Source organism: Argiope bruennichi, chromosome 9 (genome assembly GCF_947563725.1).
Source record: "Argiope bruennichi chromosome 9, qqArgBrue1.1, whole genome shotgun sequence".
NCBI lineage: Eukaryota > Metazoa > Arthropoda > Arachnida > Araneae > Araneidae > Argiope > Argiope bruennichi.
In genome coordinates this window covers 9829378-9848696 of record NC_079159.1, presented here as the reverse complement: position 1 = coordinate 9848696, position 19319 = coordinate 9829378, and the positions used below count along the sequence as shown (strand labels likewise).

General features: G+C 28.6%; 1 protein-coding gene across 1 annotated transcript in view; it reads right to left on the bottom strand.

The window, feature by feature from the left end:
* Positions 1 to 19319, bottom strand: part of LOC129985198 (uncharacterized) — a 38730-nt gene that overhangs the window by 10285 nt on the left and 9126 nt on the right. The window contains exon 2 of the mRNA XM_056095135.1: positions 2087 to 2899. Within this exon, the coding sequence (XP_055951110.1) occupies positions 2087 to 2899 (813 nt within the window). The remainder of the gene's footprint in view (positions 1 to 2086; positions 2900 to 19319) is intronic.

The window sequence follows — 19319 nt, the reverse complement described above, 5'->3', positions numbered from 1 at the left end:
CTTTTCACAGAATTTCTTTGTCCAAGTCATGCTGAAGGGTAGTGTAGCGAATAGGAAGGCAGAAAAAAACAAACTGTCAGTAAGAATTCGAAGCTCATATAATTTTTTTAAAAAATTAGAAATAAGGGGAAAATAATAACTTATGCAACTCAGAAATTAAAGTTACAGATAAACCGGAATTCGAATGGTAGAAAAAAAAATGTTAGTGCTTAGATTAATTAGAAATTATTACATATATATGTATAAATTAAAAGTTTTTCATAAAAACATGTCTGAAAGTCATGTCTGAATAAGTAAGCTGCTGAAACAGCCTCTGTCTCAATTTTATTATATAATGAATATAATTATCCCGATGTAACTAATAGGGCTAATGACAAGGTACATTATTTAGTCTTTTTGCAATCTTTTTGATATAAAAGACAAATATTTCATTGTTTCTGAATTTTTTTATTTACTTATTTCTTTATCTACATAGTGGAGAATTTCTGATGAGGGTCATTCAAAGAAAGGGAATCACAATCAGATCGATTTTAAAAATATTATCTTGGCTGTTATATAAATAAATTTGTAAAAATAAAAATAATATCATAATATTAACACGTTGGCAAGTATAATTGGTCAGATTCTTATTTATTTCATTAAGCTTAGTTTATTATTATATTATTTATAATCACCGAACTTCTGCTTAAATGATATTAAGTGCAAACATGGATGTTATACGGTCATGAATCATAATAAATAATAATGTTTTCTCATAAAGTTACTTAAATAAAAACAATTAATCTAGAACAAATAATTAACATGCTGATTAAGTGAAATATGGATTGAAATGCGAGATTAAATTCTGTTTGTTAATTTTAAAAAATCTAATAATGCTCACTGCCTAAGATCACAAAATGCTTAAATTCACCATCATACCTATATATATTTAAATATTTTGTATATACTCTTTCCAATCAGCATCCCAAATAGAAAAACATTCGAGCATATCCAGGCACTGTAATATTTATTTTTTTTCTTGCCTCAATGAAACAGTTTGACTTTATTGATAAACATCGTTTCTTGCGTTCTCTTAATTCTTATAAAATAATCTAACCTTCATGATAGTAAAAGACCCTCGATAAAAAAAATAGAACATATTTATTCATAATTTAAACAGTAAACAAATGAGGAACAAGTCATTCAAAGGAGATAAACGATATGTAAAGACTATGAAAAGAAACATTATTGATTCATGGCTATCTAATCTGTAAACCGCCATCAAGTTTTATTAGGCGCATTCGACAAGAAATCTTATTATGTCTACTTATCTTAATGAGTCCTTGAATTTCTTTGACAAACAACAATAAATCATTATTAGTTGATATCACCGCGTCGTTCACTTGAAGTTTTTCCGCTTAGTTGCAACTCGTGAGCTTTATTAGTCACGGAAATATTATAAGTAAAGGAGATTTTCTTACTCTATTCGGGATGCTTGGATTTTGGAAAAGAGAGATGATACTAAACTGGAATCAAGATTGACAAACGGGACTATCCATATTAATCAAGCTTTCCCATAATAAAAATTAATTTTTAAACAAATTAGCGCCTTTAAAGTATCGTTATTCCTTAAAATAGGGTTGGCATAATCTGTGAAAAATAGAAATGGTAAAGAGAATTCTGCATAAACTAACTTTTAAAATTATATTTATATTATTACTTTTCTCGTCCTCTCTAGTAAGAAATATTAATTCAGAGAGAAAATATTCGATTTTTAATTAATGTTTCATAATTTTAAATTATTTTTTTAATTCGTAATTTTAAATTTATTTTTCGATATGAAATTAACTCTGAAATCAATTTGTTCTCCATATCTTGAAACGGTAGGAAGTTCTGCTTTTGTATATAGCTAGATTGTGAGTAAATAAGAATTCGTAAAGCAATTATTTAAATTATTGTATTTAATTTTCATTTAAAATAATTTATTTTTAAAAAGTTACAATTTCTTACTCTCTTTTAATCTGCAAATATTTATTTGTGATACCTATATAAGAAAAATGATTCTTCCTCAAGAATTTTAGATTTTCCAAAAACAGCTTATACTCACCTGAGCTTTCCCAAAAGGTACCAAACGAATTTCGAGAATATCTTTGAAATCTCTGTAAACTGGAGTCAGCTGATCTGTTATAAATCGCTTGCTGTCTGGACAATTTGTCTCATAATAGACATCCAGATGAACTTTTTGCTGCTGTGATGATGAAGGTGTAAAAATTCTGGTTCCACTAGAATCTGGATTGGTTCCTCTTACAGTATTAGTATTTGGTCTTACTGATCCACCACTATTTGAATTAGGATATGTTCCGCCTACAGAATTTGTGTTCGGGTTGATTGATCCAGCAACATTATTCGGATTTCTATCTCCAATACTGTTTGGGGTTTGATATGATGTACCAACAGCACCATTGTTTGGATAAACTATTCCAGTACCTCTGTTGCTTTGATATGGTGTACTTACAACGCCACTATTTGAATAAGTAGTTCCACTGGCAACATTCGGATTCACAATTCCAACACGGCTATTGCTTTGATATGGTATATTGGCAGCACCATTGATTGGGTAAGCTGGTCTGTTGGCAGCATTATTTGAATATGCTACACCATTCGTCGGATACATTATTCTTCTGATACCATAGTTTGGATAGACTCCTCCAGAAGAAACACTGTCTTGGTAGACCCATCCTGTACCTCTATAGCTTGGGTAGACTACTCTAGTTATGCCACTCCCACTTTGATAGATTCTTCCATTACCAGTATTACTGGAATAGACTCTTTCATAAGTAGGATTGTTTGGATACACTGCGTATGACCGGTTCACGCTGAATCTTCCAGGAAATTCATAGACACCTTGTGCTTTTGCATTCTAAAGAAAGAAAGAAAAATTAGAAGTCATTAATTCCTTCAAATCATATACTAAAACTTACTAAGGGTGTGGTATAATATTCATATTTATAACAGCTACATTTTACATAATTTATAGCTACATTATTTTCTACTGCTATATACAGCACACTCCCGAGAATCCGGTTCGTAACTATCCGACTATTATTATTAGCCTAATTGTTGAATAAATAAATTTATAAAGAATATTTCAAATTCTCTGAATTATAAAATACTAAAACTACAATATGTTTACGCTTAGTTATTAAACTTATTTTTAAAAAAATTGTAGTATAATTTATCTATTTGTTATATATATTGGGATACTAATTGTCTAACTGCTTAGGTTGTATTCTACTTGGCAACTCCTCTAAAATTGCATTTTCAATGCTATATTTGATTGAGGCTTATTATTTCCTTATAATTTATCATAATAATTGAATATCTTTATTTGTTATTCAGGAAATCATTAATTAATAATTATGTTTAATTTTTCAAGAATTTCGTTATTTTTTTTTTTCTTTTTTATGATATGTACATTAAAAATAGAAATAAAAACTTTTATTTTCATAAAGTTATTGAAGTAAGCAGAAATTAAATCAAAATAAATTATTAACACATTGATTAAATTAAAAAATTTGGTGAAGTATGAAACTAAATTGAGTTATCAAAAGACGGGCCTCATAATGAGTACCGCCTGAGCCCTTACAATAGTTAAGTCTGCCACTGACAATAAATATTATCGGCGAGCAAAGTAATCTCCAAATCTAGCATCAAATAAAAGGTCCAAAAAAATAAAGAAATTTGGTCACAATATATTTTTAATTAGCATTTCAACTAATTGTTAACACTTTGACCTTGACTCCTATAATGAGGACTGAATACCTTAGAAAATTTATCCAAGAACTGACTCCATCAGTAACTTCTGGATCATATCTTACGACTGTTCCGGGATCATCCTTATTAAACCATAAAATTTTTTTTAAGTACCTTGATACTGAACATATCGAGTGTTGTTATAAATAATAAAATATCTCTTCTTTTGTTACAAGTATCCTTTTTGCAAATAAAAATTGACCTTCTGTTATATGCTATTTAACACAATAGACAAAGTTTTTGATTATGCTTGCCCATTATTCAACCTTAAGAAAACCCATGATTGACCCTTGTGATTTTTTTATGCATGTCAAGCATGAGATACTGAGTTTTTCAATGTTGTATCATAAATCAACGCCTGAGGTCGTTGCTCACCGTTCCTGCCAAGGCAGACGTATCGCTGTCTTCAAGCAACGATGCACAACTTGCTCATTTTTTCTTTGAACTTGCTCACTCGTATCGATTATTCTTGCCATTCTTAACTCATATTGACGGGTTTGTAGAAGTATACATTGCCAACAAATGTATCATGTTTATTTATAACATTGTAATTGTTGTGAACATAGAAAAAAAAAAAGATAGTTACGAGTAGATAACAAACAAGATTCTTTTATCTGCAATCTTTCTTTGCGCGCTACGTCTGCTAGATTCTTTTGTGTCTGGTAAAGATAATTTTCAAGGATTGCTTCCTTCATCAATGGCTATTGCTGACAATAACTATATATTTCGAAATGCTCAAGTACCTTTATAACAACAGTAAATTTTTCTTAGAATCATTTATTTTCCTGTCTTATTTACTTTATTTTTCATTTGAAAATTGATGTTTTCATTCAGCACATTGTTAGACGGTGATTATTGTGTAGAAAATATTTTATTAAACTGGTGAAATTTAAGTTTTTCTAAGAATATAGTACACATATATTAAGTGAAACAAAAATAAAATAAACTTTTATATGCGCATTAAATAGTGCAAAAAAAAGTTCTTTTCAATTTTTTAGTAATAATTTTATATCAAAAAGTAAGGATGTCAAAAAAAAAATCCAACAGCACGAGGTTTAATGAATTCCAACGCTTTGAAATACTCTATACAAATTGAAAATTTAATGGCATTTATAATATAATATTCATTATTGCTCAGATTCTTTAAAGAAATGTTTCAAAACGTTTATGATTTTATTTCGACATTTATATTCTTGATAAAAATGTTTCCTACTTTTTATTCTTAAATATGTTGTATTATTCATTATTAAAAAAAATATTATGAAATCTTAAAATCAATTTTTCACAACTTTACGACCATATACATGAAATAGAAACGTAATTAAAATTAAACGACTGAATTGGCAAGTAAGCTGCTCCGATGAATATGTAAAAATTTGCGTTATGATCGGAAATACATAACTGTAAAATATCTAATTTCATATCATATCAAAACTGAAAAAAAAAATTAAAAAATTTAATCTGTATAAACGAAACAAATCACAAATTAATACAAGTTAAATAAAATGCGTATAAAATCTGTTTATAAAATGTGTTATTTGGAGGAAAATGTGCAATGTGACGGAATAGAAATTTAATCAACTTCACTAAAAATATTTCATTTATTGTTAGTATTTAAAGAATAAATAGAAATAATTTTTTGACTATATATATATATATATATATATCGTGTCACGGTGTTTGTGTTCGTACTCCTCCGAAACGGCTCGACAGATTTTTATGAAATTTTTTATGTGTATTTGGTAGGTATGATAATAGGTCGTAAACTATATTTCATAACTCTAAGTAATTAGGGTGTCCCTATCCACGTTCAACGTACGCTGATGGAAACGCTTTATTGAAATCATCGCCACTGTGGCTTAATGTTGAAAAAGTCCAGTTAAAAATAAACATGCGTGTCCAAATGCTACCAGATCTATCTACTGACACATTCTCGGGCCAATTGTTAGATATCGGCGATGGAAAAGTTGCTGTCTATGAAAATACTGGATGCATAAAATTGCCCACTCATTTCTGCCCTATCGTTGATTCGTAAAAATGCTCTCATTGACCGCATATTTCCCGATGTAAGCACACAATACATAAATCATGCGTGGCTGGCAGAAAGAGCCATTTTGGCAGCAAAAAATGTGGACGTCGATGATTTAAACTTCAAGATATAGCAGTCGTTGCCAGGTGACTTGGTATCATAAATTTATGATGCAAACGAAACTGTAAATTATCCAACACAGTTTTTGAACTCACTGGACTTGCCAGGCATGTCACCACACCTTCTACGACAGAAAGTTGGATCTCGGTTATTTTATTTCGAAATTTGAACCCACAACGGCGGGGCAATGGCACGCGATTGGTCATTAAAAAATTGACGAAAAACGTTGTCGAAGCCACCATTTTGAATGGTAAATTCCAAGCCGAAAATGTTTTGCTGCCACGCATTCCAATGATTCTCACAGACGTGCCAATTGAATTCAAACGCATTCAATTTCCTATTAGATTGGCATTCGCAATGACAATCAATAAGTCGCAAGGCCAAACGATGTCTGTTTGCGGCTTAGATTTGGGCACACCATGTCTTTCACACGGACAATTATACGTGGCATGATCTCGCGTGGGCAAATCATCGAGCTTATTTGTGTTGGCTAAAGACGGACTGACAAAAAATATCGTACACTCAATTGTTCTTCGAAATGAATATTGATTTTCTTTATTTCATTTTTATACTTAAGGATAAAAAAAATATATATTACTTTTTTCACTTTACGTTTAACTTTTAAGAGATCAAACAATGTATTTGTTTGTTACGTTAATGAAATGCATTGTATTGAGAAAATGAATGTTTGGTGTTTTTTTGTATTTATCGGCGATCATCGTCTACAGCGCTCCATTCCTCTTTCTGTCATAGATCCCATCCCCAAACACTTACAATACATTCGTTATTTTTTAATTAACAACCAAAATATTCACTAGAAATAATTTATATGGCAGAACAACGTTTGCTGGGTCAGCTAGTATATATATATATATATATATATATATATATATATATATATTAACATTTGAGCTCATGGTCTTTCATTTCGATTGTTCAGCTCTTTTAGTTATTTTGAATGATGTTATCTAAATATTTAAAATAAATAAACAACAAAGAATCAATTCCCCAGATTTAACCAATATTGAAATTTCGTCAATTTTTATTTTATATGAAAGATCACCTCCTAAGTCTTTCATCAATAGTTACCTATCCCCCCCTGCAAAATAAAATATTGACACGGCCTTCAGTCTCAACAATTGCAAAGAATTCGACAATTCATTTCGCTACTTTATGTGCATAACTAACAAAGCCTAATCTTCTATGTTTTTTGTAAAAGAACAAGCTAAATTAGTATGTTCATTCAATTTGATAAATATGTAAATATTCAAAGTTTATAGACATTACCAAGTTAATTTTATTAATACCAGGAATAAACAATCAGTCGACGAAAGCGGCTAGTTTGTAATAATTTTAAAAAAATAACATAAAATACAAACAATTTAAAAATTAATCATTAAGAATAAGAGAAAACAGCAGTTTCTTTGGATAATATACAAAAATAACTGAATATTCGCTGTTATTTTGAAAGCATATGTAATGAACTCAGGCTAAAAGATAAAATAATTTTGTACTTATCCAAACATTAAAAATGAAACTGAAATTTAAAGCATTTTTCATTTCTTTTCAGAAAAAAAGTTTCGCATAGCAATGATTGCAATGTTAATGTCGATCTGTAAGACATTTATTTCTATTTTCGAAAAAAAAATAATAACATTTATCAATGATCTCATTATTAATTGAAACAAAATAATAAATAAGGTGACTTGTACTCTGAAACGCTAATTATCTGAACTAACTGATCATTACGCAATTCTGAATCCTCTTATACTTGATTTTACGACTAATTAAAAGCTTACATCCAACTTAATTCTGATTAAATGATAAATATTTTTTAAATTCAGAAGATTCTTATTTACTTTCTTGAAATCATAAAATCAAATTTTTAAAAAGCTTGAGATAATTAGGTAAACTGTGATTAAAATATTTCTTAAAGGGATAAATCAATTCTTTTAAAATTAAACAAAGAAAAAAAAACCTCAACTGCTTATAAATTATAACACAGCGTTAAATAATTTTTAGTATAAACGAGATGAAACGCGTTGTAACCCCAATGTCAAAGGCAGGTGGTTATCACGCATTTCTTCAACATAGATCATTATTGTGAATCAATTAACCAACAAATTATTTTCTCATCAATTGTACTAAATTTGAACAAATGAATCTTATAATAAAATTGCAAGGCTCTTTCTTCGTAACACATTTTTCTTCCTTCACTTTTTATTTGTTTCGTTATTATTTGTAAATTTAAATTACCTACTAAGATAAAAAAAAATTTCCAAAAAAGTTTACTCAAATTTAATAACTTTTGTATTAAGAATTAACAAAAGGCATTATAAATTTATAACTCTTGTTTATAAATACATTAATTGTTATTAGAATATATTGTGTTTGATTGACGAATTAAATAAAAGATCTATTTTAATGAAATTATAGTTCAAGCAATAATTTCAACCATATTAGGAAGAAAACTTTATCCCTTATTCTTCTCTACCTCACATATATTTACTGGATCTCGGGCCTGATGAATTTCTTTTTCAGAAAACATCAAACAATGCAGCTTAAAAATTTGTTTAAAGAATACCAAGAGAAAAAGAATGTGCCAAAATACCAATTGATATGCTTACGAATCTGTAAAATTGCTTCCTTGCGCATTTAATATCATGTTCAGAGACAGAAAAGAGAGATTTTTCAGATATATTAATGGATTCCAGGTAACTGAATTCTGATTTTGCGACGAATTTGGCGGTTTTGGAGACAAAAATGGGGATTTTAGAAAGTGCGAGAATTACAGCGATATCTTAGTTGAGGACTCGAAATTCGATTATTCTTTCTAGAAAAATGTTTACAGCCTCAAAGAAGTCTACATAAATGAGAGACATAGTTCAAGCGGGTCAGTCAAAAGAATTCTAATCACAGATAGAGATATCCAACTGTTTTACCCTTAACGCTGTTGTACTGAGCTGCTAATAAACAGCAGTTTGCTATCTGCTAATTTGTTGTTGATTTCTGCGAATACTGTCTTAATCAGCATTTTAGTAGGTTCTACTTGTGGAATAAAGCATCGTTTTCTGCTGTCAAGTTTTTCGGATTTCTTTTATCGTGCAAGTGTCGAACAATTTCCTTAATATACTCGGTGATATTCAGAGTTAATGGATCCCAGAATTTAGTTTAGTTTTAGTTTTATATTAACGTCGCGTTTTAAAACAACACTAGGTCTATTTTGGGACAAACCTCATAATTTTGAACCCCTGGTCAGATGACGCAGACGACACCTGAGCTGGCATCCCCCTCTCTCCAAACTTCTACACCACACCAGCGGGAGGACTACTGGATCCCTGAATAAAGTATTATATATCCGCTAAACTAAAGAATACGATACAATGTAATTTTTTAAATGTACAAATTGCTTATTATTATAACCTAAGTGTATTTTTTAATTAATAGTTGGACAGTTTTCTACTGCTTGGCACGATTTGACAGAGGTTAGGAAAAAATAGGTACTGTGTTCTTTAGTTTTAATTTATTTCCTAATATCTCGATATATTTTATATCAAAACTAAAAAAAATAACCACAAAATCCTCGCCTAATGTTCTACTTCTCTTACCCTCCCCATAGCTACGCCACTAAATAAGCTTAGAAGCATTTACCTTTTCAGAACGTGATAGACAGTATCTAACCAATATTTTGATCACATCTGTCAATTGAGAAAGCACTAAATTTGTGTTGCTAACAATGATCTAAAAAAATTGGAATGTTATTGATTCTGGTAATATTTAATCAAATTATATGTATATTAATTAGTTAAATTACCAGCTGCTTATGTAAATAATATTCCAAAATTTAATCTAGCATTTTAATAACATTTTTTAACTTTATCACATTAAATTATAAAGTATTCTTTAGTGAAAGTTGTAACAAATAATTGAAACGATAGAAATTTGTTGAACATTCTGAAACATCTTCTCTTTTGAAAATTTAGTACGAATGAAATAAATAATTCATAAAAACAATGTGAAAGTAATGTGAAAAAGAAATTAAAAAAAAAAACTTGGTAAATCTAAGAGATGACAACATTTTGTCTGCTAATTCTGTTCTAATAAATTACTTTTTAATTAGTAAGAAAATTAGTTAACTTTATACCTGTTGTCAAGAGTAGATTAGAAAAATCAACAGCAAGAGAAAAATCTTGTCAGCAATTAAATGTAATTATTATCACTAATCAACAATATAATAAATAGAGAGTAAAATCTTTCTAAAATATTCTATAAAATAAATGGGGCAATCGATTCATTAATTTGTGTCAGTTATTAATACACACATTTATACTGATATCGTGTACCTGCATGCCTTCAGCCCTGTGGTGCAATATCATGCGCAACCCTTGCATAAGTCAATTGATCGTTACCCGCATATTGAAATGTTTTCTTGACCCATATTCGGAACATGCACAAGAAGTTTGCAACACCACATTTCCTTTTTTTTTTTTTTTTTTTAAGCTAAGGGTGAATGAGAGTTTTCTCAATTTAATCAAATAAAGATCGTGTTTCGATTTTAAACTGGTATTTCAGATTGTTAATGCTGAATCAGGGGAGTGGAGTTTTAATAATATTGAAGATCTTCCATTTTGTGTATATTCAAATTAGAAACCATCATCATATAAATCCTTACTTCTGTCCTTCTAGTATGGGAACATCTGAGTTCATTGCTGCAGTCACATTTAAATGATCAGATCTCGCTTCCCCGGAGGGTATAATAATTCATGATGTTTTGATAGTATTGATTCCAATAAAAGATACATTCGAATGCCAGATCAGGCCACCTTAAAGAGGGGTTGGTGCATGGAGCGATTATGTTTATTTTGTTACTGGTCTTAGATCCGGTTTATTGTTCGCAGCAGCATTCGTATTCACCGGACGAGATGTTCAGAGGCACGAGGTTTCGTGCTAAGGCGAGGTTTTTCCGATGAATAGCTCTAATTATCTTATTATGGACTGTAATAAAATAAAATCGGTTCATGAATTTATATCATACATATTCTATAAATTTTTTTCGCTAAACGCGGATACTCATTCAAACTATTTTTGCTTCAATTTTTATTTTCATCCATTCCTCCTTATTTCAGACATATGGAATGCGTATGTATTCTGAAACATCCAAAACCCTAAAATTTTTAATTACTAGAGTACTTTTTTTGGGGGGGTTATTCTAAAATAACGCATTCCATTTAAATCATTTTCTTAAATTAGAAGACAATAATTCTCTATCTTTTGCTTTTATCTGCCAGGGAAATGGCATGCTCCTAGTATCAAGGCATGTTCCTTTTTGAATATTCATTACAACTTTCATGATTTTAATGATGTCTGTTCCACTCGAAATAGTTAATCATCTGTAGATTGTCTGCTTTTAATTTTTTTTCAGCTGCCTTCCGAAATTTATTAATGTATTCTGTCCACTGTTTCTTCGTTTGTATTCTTGTTTGTGACGCATTCTAAGGTTGATGTTTATGTCAGATGAGAAAATTATTATTCACATCTTGCACGCAATAAAAGTTTATAAACGAATTCAGATAACAGCTTCACTTCAGTATTCTTGTTTACGATGCGTTCTAATATTCGTATTTATATCATTTAGAAGTTAAAATAAATTATTGGTTTTTTTTCAAGTGAGTTTTATTATACAGATCTCTTTTAATTACGGATACTTATAAGGATAAATATTATATGAATTATTATTTTCTCTTTCAAATTCACTTTTCTTAACTTCAAATCACGATATTAAATATTTAGTATTTGCTTTAAAAAAATTTATTTCATTACCAGATAAATAAGTAAACTTTTTTTTAAAGAAACAATAACTCATTAAAAAACGTAGTTTTATTTGCATTTTATTTTTTTAAGTTGTCTGTTTTTTTTTTTAAATTTTTGTTTAATTACCCATTATTTCACAAAATCGAACTCATTTTCAATACCAATATAAATTTAAAACAAATAAAAACAATTTAAAATTTTTTATTAAACAATAAGTATTGTTTCTTTCACTTCACTTCATGTGAAAATGAAATAAAACACTGAAACGTTTGCATTAAAATCATTTGGTACATTTTCATTCGAAAACTTACGCATTTGAAATATCTTAGAAAATTTTAAGAATATATTCGCTTATGGTTGATAAAAACTTGAAATTTTAATCAAATTTCATAGAATATCATCTTAGCAAAAAAGAGATTTCGCACACATTAGTCACAGTAAAAATTAATTTTTTTTTTATAAAATTCAAATTCTTAAGAATTTTAGTAACGTATTACTGCTGTGAAAACTGTCTCTTAAGAGAGAATAGATATTTTTGAATTATGAATTTAGTTTAGCATAATTATTTTAGTGTCCTGCACTAACATATATGAAAATCATTTTGGCAAATTTAATGTGAACTATAAACGTATGATGACAATAACATCTGAGCATCTACAAGAATTAAAAGATTGTACAGTAACTGGGCTTAGTATGTCGCTGTGTTTGCTGTATCACTACTGCGATGAAAACTGGCCCTATAGAGAATAAGTTTGGATGGCTTCCTTGCACCATGTGTAGGCATAGACATTGGATTTGTTAATCCAATGTCTATGTCTAAGCATTACATAGAATATCTTGAAGAGAATTCTGCGCCATGAAGAATATCTTTAGATAGTATTATATATTTATCGCGTAACTACTATTTCGAGAACTGGCGCTTCAATGAATAAGTTTGGATAGCTTCCTTGTACCAGGTTTAATCATAGACTTTGGATTTGTCAGTAAGAAAGTTTTTAGATAGTCTAATAAGTTTACCACGTAAATACTGCGAGAGAGAATAAGTTTGAGTGGTTTCCTTGCGCTATGTTTAGGCATAGACACTGAATTTATTAATAAGAATTACGTCCGCATTTTATTATCAAATAAGGATCATATTTTTTGGCCTGATCATGTAATTTTGATAGTTTATGACACTATTATTAGAAAATCACTCTCCGAATTTCGACCATTTCCAAACTGATTCTTTCACGACAAACTTAATGCATACTATAGTCAAACATACACATAGCCGATGCTCAAAGAATCTTGTCTCAAATCAGAGAACCTCCAACTTCGAGGTCAAGGTTGGCAAGAAGAAACCGCAATTCCACCAAAGCAGTAAGGAATTTATCTAATTCGAATATTTTAAATTTTTTTTTTTTTTTTTGTTCTTTCAATTTCTATCAACACGATGTAAAATATATTTTATTACGGGAGTTTATTGTGTTTTATTTGAAATCAAAGCTAAGAATTATAAAAGATTATTTTTTACTTCTGAATTGATTTCATTAATCAAATGCTGCATTTTATCAGTTAGCATTCTCAGAGATTGTAAGTGAATACATTTTAATTTAGAAGACGATTTGATTGCTTTGCGGTAATCTGAATAAAAAGAAAGAAAACATAATATATATATATATATTCAGTATTTTAGAATTACGTGTGAAGTTTACTCTTTATTTTAAGGTATTATTTGTGCAGTTGTTCTCTTAAAAGTAATATGTGCCGTTTTTTTATTAAAAACCATTAATTATTTCACGAAATTATTTTATAATAATCAATTTTTAACGATAGTTGTTATTGTTTTATTCTTTAAAATTACTTACGATTTATTTATTAATTAAATATTATTTATTAAAATTGTTACGGATTAAAAAATAAATCTTTTATTCTAATATTGCTCAATTTTTTTGTTTCAGTGTTTAATTTATTAATTTGATATAATTTTTTTGTTTTAATGTTTTATTTATTAATTTGTTTTAATGTTTGTTTAATTTATTTTAATTCGACTTTTTAAATTAATCAAACTATTATTGTATCCCAAAAACTTCATATTAATAATTCCAGAGTAGAATAGAAAGATAGATTATTTCGATAATTTAAGAAAAAGCGTATCAAATTTTTAAACATTTTTTTATCACAATTTAGAAGATTTTTCGAATTACTATCAATACGAGATTTAATGTCATTTTCCTTTCTTCATTTTATTGGATAACTTCCGTCTCAACTAACCTAAAACATTTGGCTGCTTTAGATTTAGCAGAAACTCTTTTGTTCATTAGAGCAGAGCCTTTATCACGTCCCTTGACTTTCAATGACTTTCCTTTCAACGCTTCATGAAAAATGGAATCACCAGCTCTATAAAACAGCGGATGAATAATACCAAATTGCCTCTTCACTAATTCACAATATACGATTATTTTTCAAATCAATGAAAACGATCAAAGAAGCGCACTAAAAAGATTTGCTTTCTGCTAGAGTAGCATCTGCTGATCGTTTCTTCTATATCATGTCAGCTAAACGCTCTAACAAATTCTTTGTGACCTACATACACCTGTCTACAGACCTGAACTGGAAAAGTAGCTTGCACAAAAGCGCACGCGAGAGTGATTAAAAATCATATTTTACTCTTGTGGTTGGACAGGATGCATGATAAGCAACATAAAAAATGGTCGCATGTTGAGTTGAAATCATTGAAATGTAGGACTCAACAATGAGACGAGTTTGTTCAGTTTATTTTCTACAAAAAAACGAAAGTTTGTAGTTAGTCCATTTTTGTTTCTATCCAATACTGTATAGAAAAGTATTTTGTAAAGGCGGAATGAAAGAAATTTATACTTTTTTTATTTTACTGTGCATTAAATATACAAAACGAAATTACAGTTTAGTCAAAAGAAAAGTTCATGAATCTGCATCTTTTAAGAATTTTCTAAATCCAATAAAAATTATTGAAAAAATATAGAATTGTTATTAATAATAAAAATTCTAGATAAAAATCATAATAAGGATATAGAAAAAACTAGATTTATGAGTTTATAATCCAGATTCTAATTGTGTATCAGATAAATATCAACCGAGAGTTGGTTGTTTCGATCAAAACTCAAGGATTGCTACAGGAAATACCCCTTTTCAAATTTGAGCGAGAGAAAGTGAATTTTTATGTGACAATTTTTCAGTATTGTATTAAAATAGCATTGATTCCACTTCTAAAATGTAACAATATTCTAGTCTAGTCATATTAGTTTCCTATTCTGAAAAATCGGAGGGCTTTTTAATAAAGAACCAATTAACTTTTAACCTTAACTTGGACATGCATCCTTTCTTCTCCATACTCTTAAGCCGTTGCAGTGAGATAACTTTTAACCTCGATGAAGTTTAAATACAATGCTGTTGTATAGAGAATCGTCTGGGACTGCTCAAATTTATGCGAGAAAAATTAGCTTGTGACTTTTTTAATTCTATGCTCAAATCCTGTGCATTCTACTTCGTTTTTAATGAAATATAAAATGGATATTAAGAGAAAAAAATAGTGATCTAATAATTAATGTGGAATGTATTTTGATATTAAGTATAATATTCTCTCCATTCAACTTTAATTCAGCTGATTTGCTTTTTCTCACAAATTAAAGAAAGGATCAAATACAAATTTAGGTAAATTATTCTTATATAGAGTTGGTCATGCATTTTTTAATGTATGCATATACAGTTGAAACATTCCTAATAAAAAAAATAGCAAATCAAGACGTCATATTAAATTTTGTCTTATTTAAAAATACGAAAGCTCTTAGGATGCTATCTATCCTTTTTTTTTTTTTTTTAATTTAGATAAACAATTTTTTTTTCTCCATCAAAAACATCAAAATATTTTTCAAACATCAACCACTGACAAAAAGAAAATTGATGAAAATAATCATTATCGTTTGCCCTATATGGTTTAAGAATTGGAGTCAATAAGTAGTATAAGACCTATGAATTTAGTTTTGTATGTTTTCATAATTTTCGATACACATAAATAAATTATCTCTATATTTTTGTTTAGCCGCTTCAGGCGACCATTCAGTTCGTCGGAATATTGGTTACATTCGATGTCAGACAAATCTATTAGATATAACTTTCCATAATTCCGCCGGACTATCCGACATTTAACGCTGTGTTATTTTAATTGTTTTACTTAAATACTGTTTTTTATATACATGTATTTTTCTAATAAAAACAATGTCATAACCCTATTGTGCTCTTAAAAACAAAAATATCATTCAATTCATCTCTGAAAATATTCGATCTTTTTTAAATTTCGCTGTATTTTAATTTCACTTTTTTACTTGTCTAAACTACACAAATATTAAAGAAAATCCCTCCTCTTTAGCTTTCAAGAATGAAAAAAAAATCATGAAAAATTGTTGAAACAATGATAACGGTTTGAATTTCAGGGCAACAATGTAGTTCATCTTTGGAAAATCGGTTCATCGCTGGAATCATTGGAAATATATATATATATATATAATTCCAAAATTCAGAAAACATTTGCGTGCTATTAAATTAATAACCTCAAAAGGATAATTTTTGTAATTACTTTTTACTTTTGCTTACTTTTTAACCTGTTAACTGGGAATGACGAAATATTTCGATGCAAAACGAATTGAATATAAGTTAATTACCCGGTTAACAGGTTAATTAATTAAAATTCTAACTAAGATTTTTTTTAAATTGCTCCCTTGTGCACAATTCCACCCACGAAAGTATATATGTGCTAAGTTTGCCAGTTTCAGGTCAATGTGGTTTGGCCTATAGTAGTTATTTTTCATACAAGTATAACGTGCTCGTGCAGGTTAAATGTTATTTTTGTGTGTGTATGAAATATATCGTTAAGAATTATGATTAAAATATTTTTTAATTAACTGAAAATTGAAAAATAAAAAGTGTTCAAGATAATAGATATTATTGAAAAGAAGCTTTTTTAAATTTAAAGATGATGTAAAGTTCCTTGTACTGTAACATTTTTAAAAAGTACCGCAGACAGATGTCAAAATTTTGTTTAGTTTTTAATTAAAGTTTTAGTTACAATTCGAAAAAAAAAAATTCCTCCTAGATGCACAATTTTACCCTTCAAGTGCCAGGTTTGGTAGTTTTAGATCAAACGATTTGGCATGTAGAGAACCAGCACACACACACACTTTCATCTTTATTATTAATAGAGATTAGCAAGGATTACTTTCTTGTTGATGGATTTCTTGATTGAACAAGAAAAAAAAGGCAAATCGGACAGCTGAAGCTGAGTAATATTTAATATTTGAAATAAATCTCATAAATATACTAAATGTTTCGCTACATAAGGATGTGCATTCTTTGAAACACCATATAAATCTTTATCGACGACGTCAATTTTGAAGGTTGTTTTCATCAGAATGAGTTTCCTTTTAAAGACAAAGAAATTCACTCTCTATTTCCGTTTTTGTTTTGTCTCAAACCTCAAACTAGCTTACACCTCTCATTTTCCCCGCGGTCAAAAGATGTACGATAAAGACATTTCACTAAAGGTCACAAAAAAGGTAAGGCGCAACCGGTCCAACGAGTACAAGAGCAATGAGCTAGGATGCGACTGTAAGACAAAAAATATTGCGACATCTTTAAAAAAGTCATTTTTAAAAATACAACGCAGACTTTAAATGCGATGCTGAAATCGTCCATAGTTAGAAGCATAAATTTTTTCATAGATAATTTCAGCTCATTCTTAAGAATGCTTGTTATGAAGCAATATGATAATAATAAAATTAATAATTGTTTGCAGTAATTGTTTTCAATTTTACTATAATATTGTGTTTAAACTGGAAATATCAAGTGCAACAAATTATTTTTTAAATTACGTAGCTTCTAGAAAAATGCCTTTAAATATACTTTTAATAAAGCAAACTTGATTATAATAAAATGATTATACATTTTATCACTTACATACATTTTATTACATATTATAATGTTAAAAATAAATGTTTAGAAATTTATTTTGTTTGTCAAAATTGTTTTCATTGAATTTAATTTAGTATTGTGTTTTAAATAAAAATATCAATTGCAAAATATTATTTTTTTAGTTTTGCTTAATCTTTTAAGCTTCTAGAAAAATTCCAGCCAAACGATTTTTAAAACCTGGTCATTCTTCCATAGATTATTAATAATTTTAAAAGAAAATTACAAAATTCAACTAAATAATTCGGAAGTAAATGAATGAGATATTTAAAACATGTATAATATTTTCATTCAATAGGCATAGCATTAGTAAAAATAATAAAATAATCTCTTCTATATATGGAACACAACTTTTAAATAATAAAAAAAAAAATGTAGTTGATGATTTGTCAAGATGCATTCACAAAACTCTTCCCTAATCTTTATATCATCTTTGAAAATAATTTTAAGAAAATCTAGTCATTAATTCTATAGCGCACAAACTATTTTTAAATGTTCAATTACATGTATTTACTCTTCTTAATACAGATTTAGTTCGCAAATGAATAATTTCGAATACAGAACCGTCTTTTATTTGTCTTCTAATGATAATTGCTCCATGTTTATTTTTGATGCAAGTTAAATCAAATATTTTTCTTTCATATGAACATTTTTTAATCCTCTATTTCGTGGTCTCATTAATATGTTGATATCACTAAAGGCCGAGCTTCGCTTAGCAGTTTTGCTTCTTTTACGCGGGTAAATTATATATATATATATATATATATATATATATATATATATATATATATATATATATATATATATATATATATATATATATATATATATATATACAAGAATTGCTCGTTTAAAGTTATAAGATTAAATAAATTTATACGTTTTATAGACGTCTGAAGAGAGCTTTAGCCGTCTTTATTCACATATAAGCAAGCTAATTTTAATAAATAAACAGGATTACCAAGTCAGGCAAAAGGAGAGAACAATTATTTATTACATAGTGATCTTTCTTCTTATTTTAATAAACAGTTTTATTAATGTTTCGTTTTGAAACTAAACGAAGTCTATTAGAAATAGAATCTGTATTTTCCACTGTAGAGCAGATGCTAAAACGATACTTTGCACTTCATATTTTAACATCAGACAGACGTGAGAGAATATTATTGAGGAAAATCCCATCCGATGGATATATGATGAAAAATCTAACAAACTTGAAGGCAAATAACAATTCTCATTTTGAGAAGAAAGCATAAAACCATAGATAACATAAACAAGTGCAGCAGTACAGAGCTGTCTGAGAAGATTCATATGAATAAGCGAGTGAAAATCTCTCTTTGGATTGTTATCTAAAAAGAGATTTTCATTCAATTACTTTTCATTCGATTTAACTTAATCTCGTCTGTGTTCCTTTGCTTTTATAGCTTCTTTGACAAAGCACTCAATGTTCTACAACGAGTCCTGAAATATGAGACCTAATAGAGACATCGCCAATATTGGTGTTCTTCATTTCTTTCGCCAAACACCAAATTCGTCCTCAAATGACTACCAAGGCCGGATATCATTGATCTGACATTTATTCAGTATC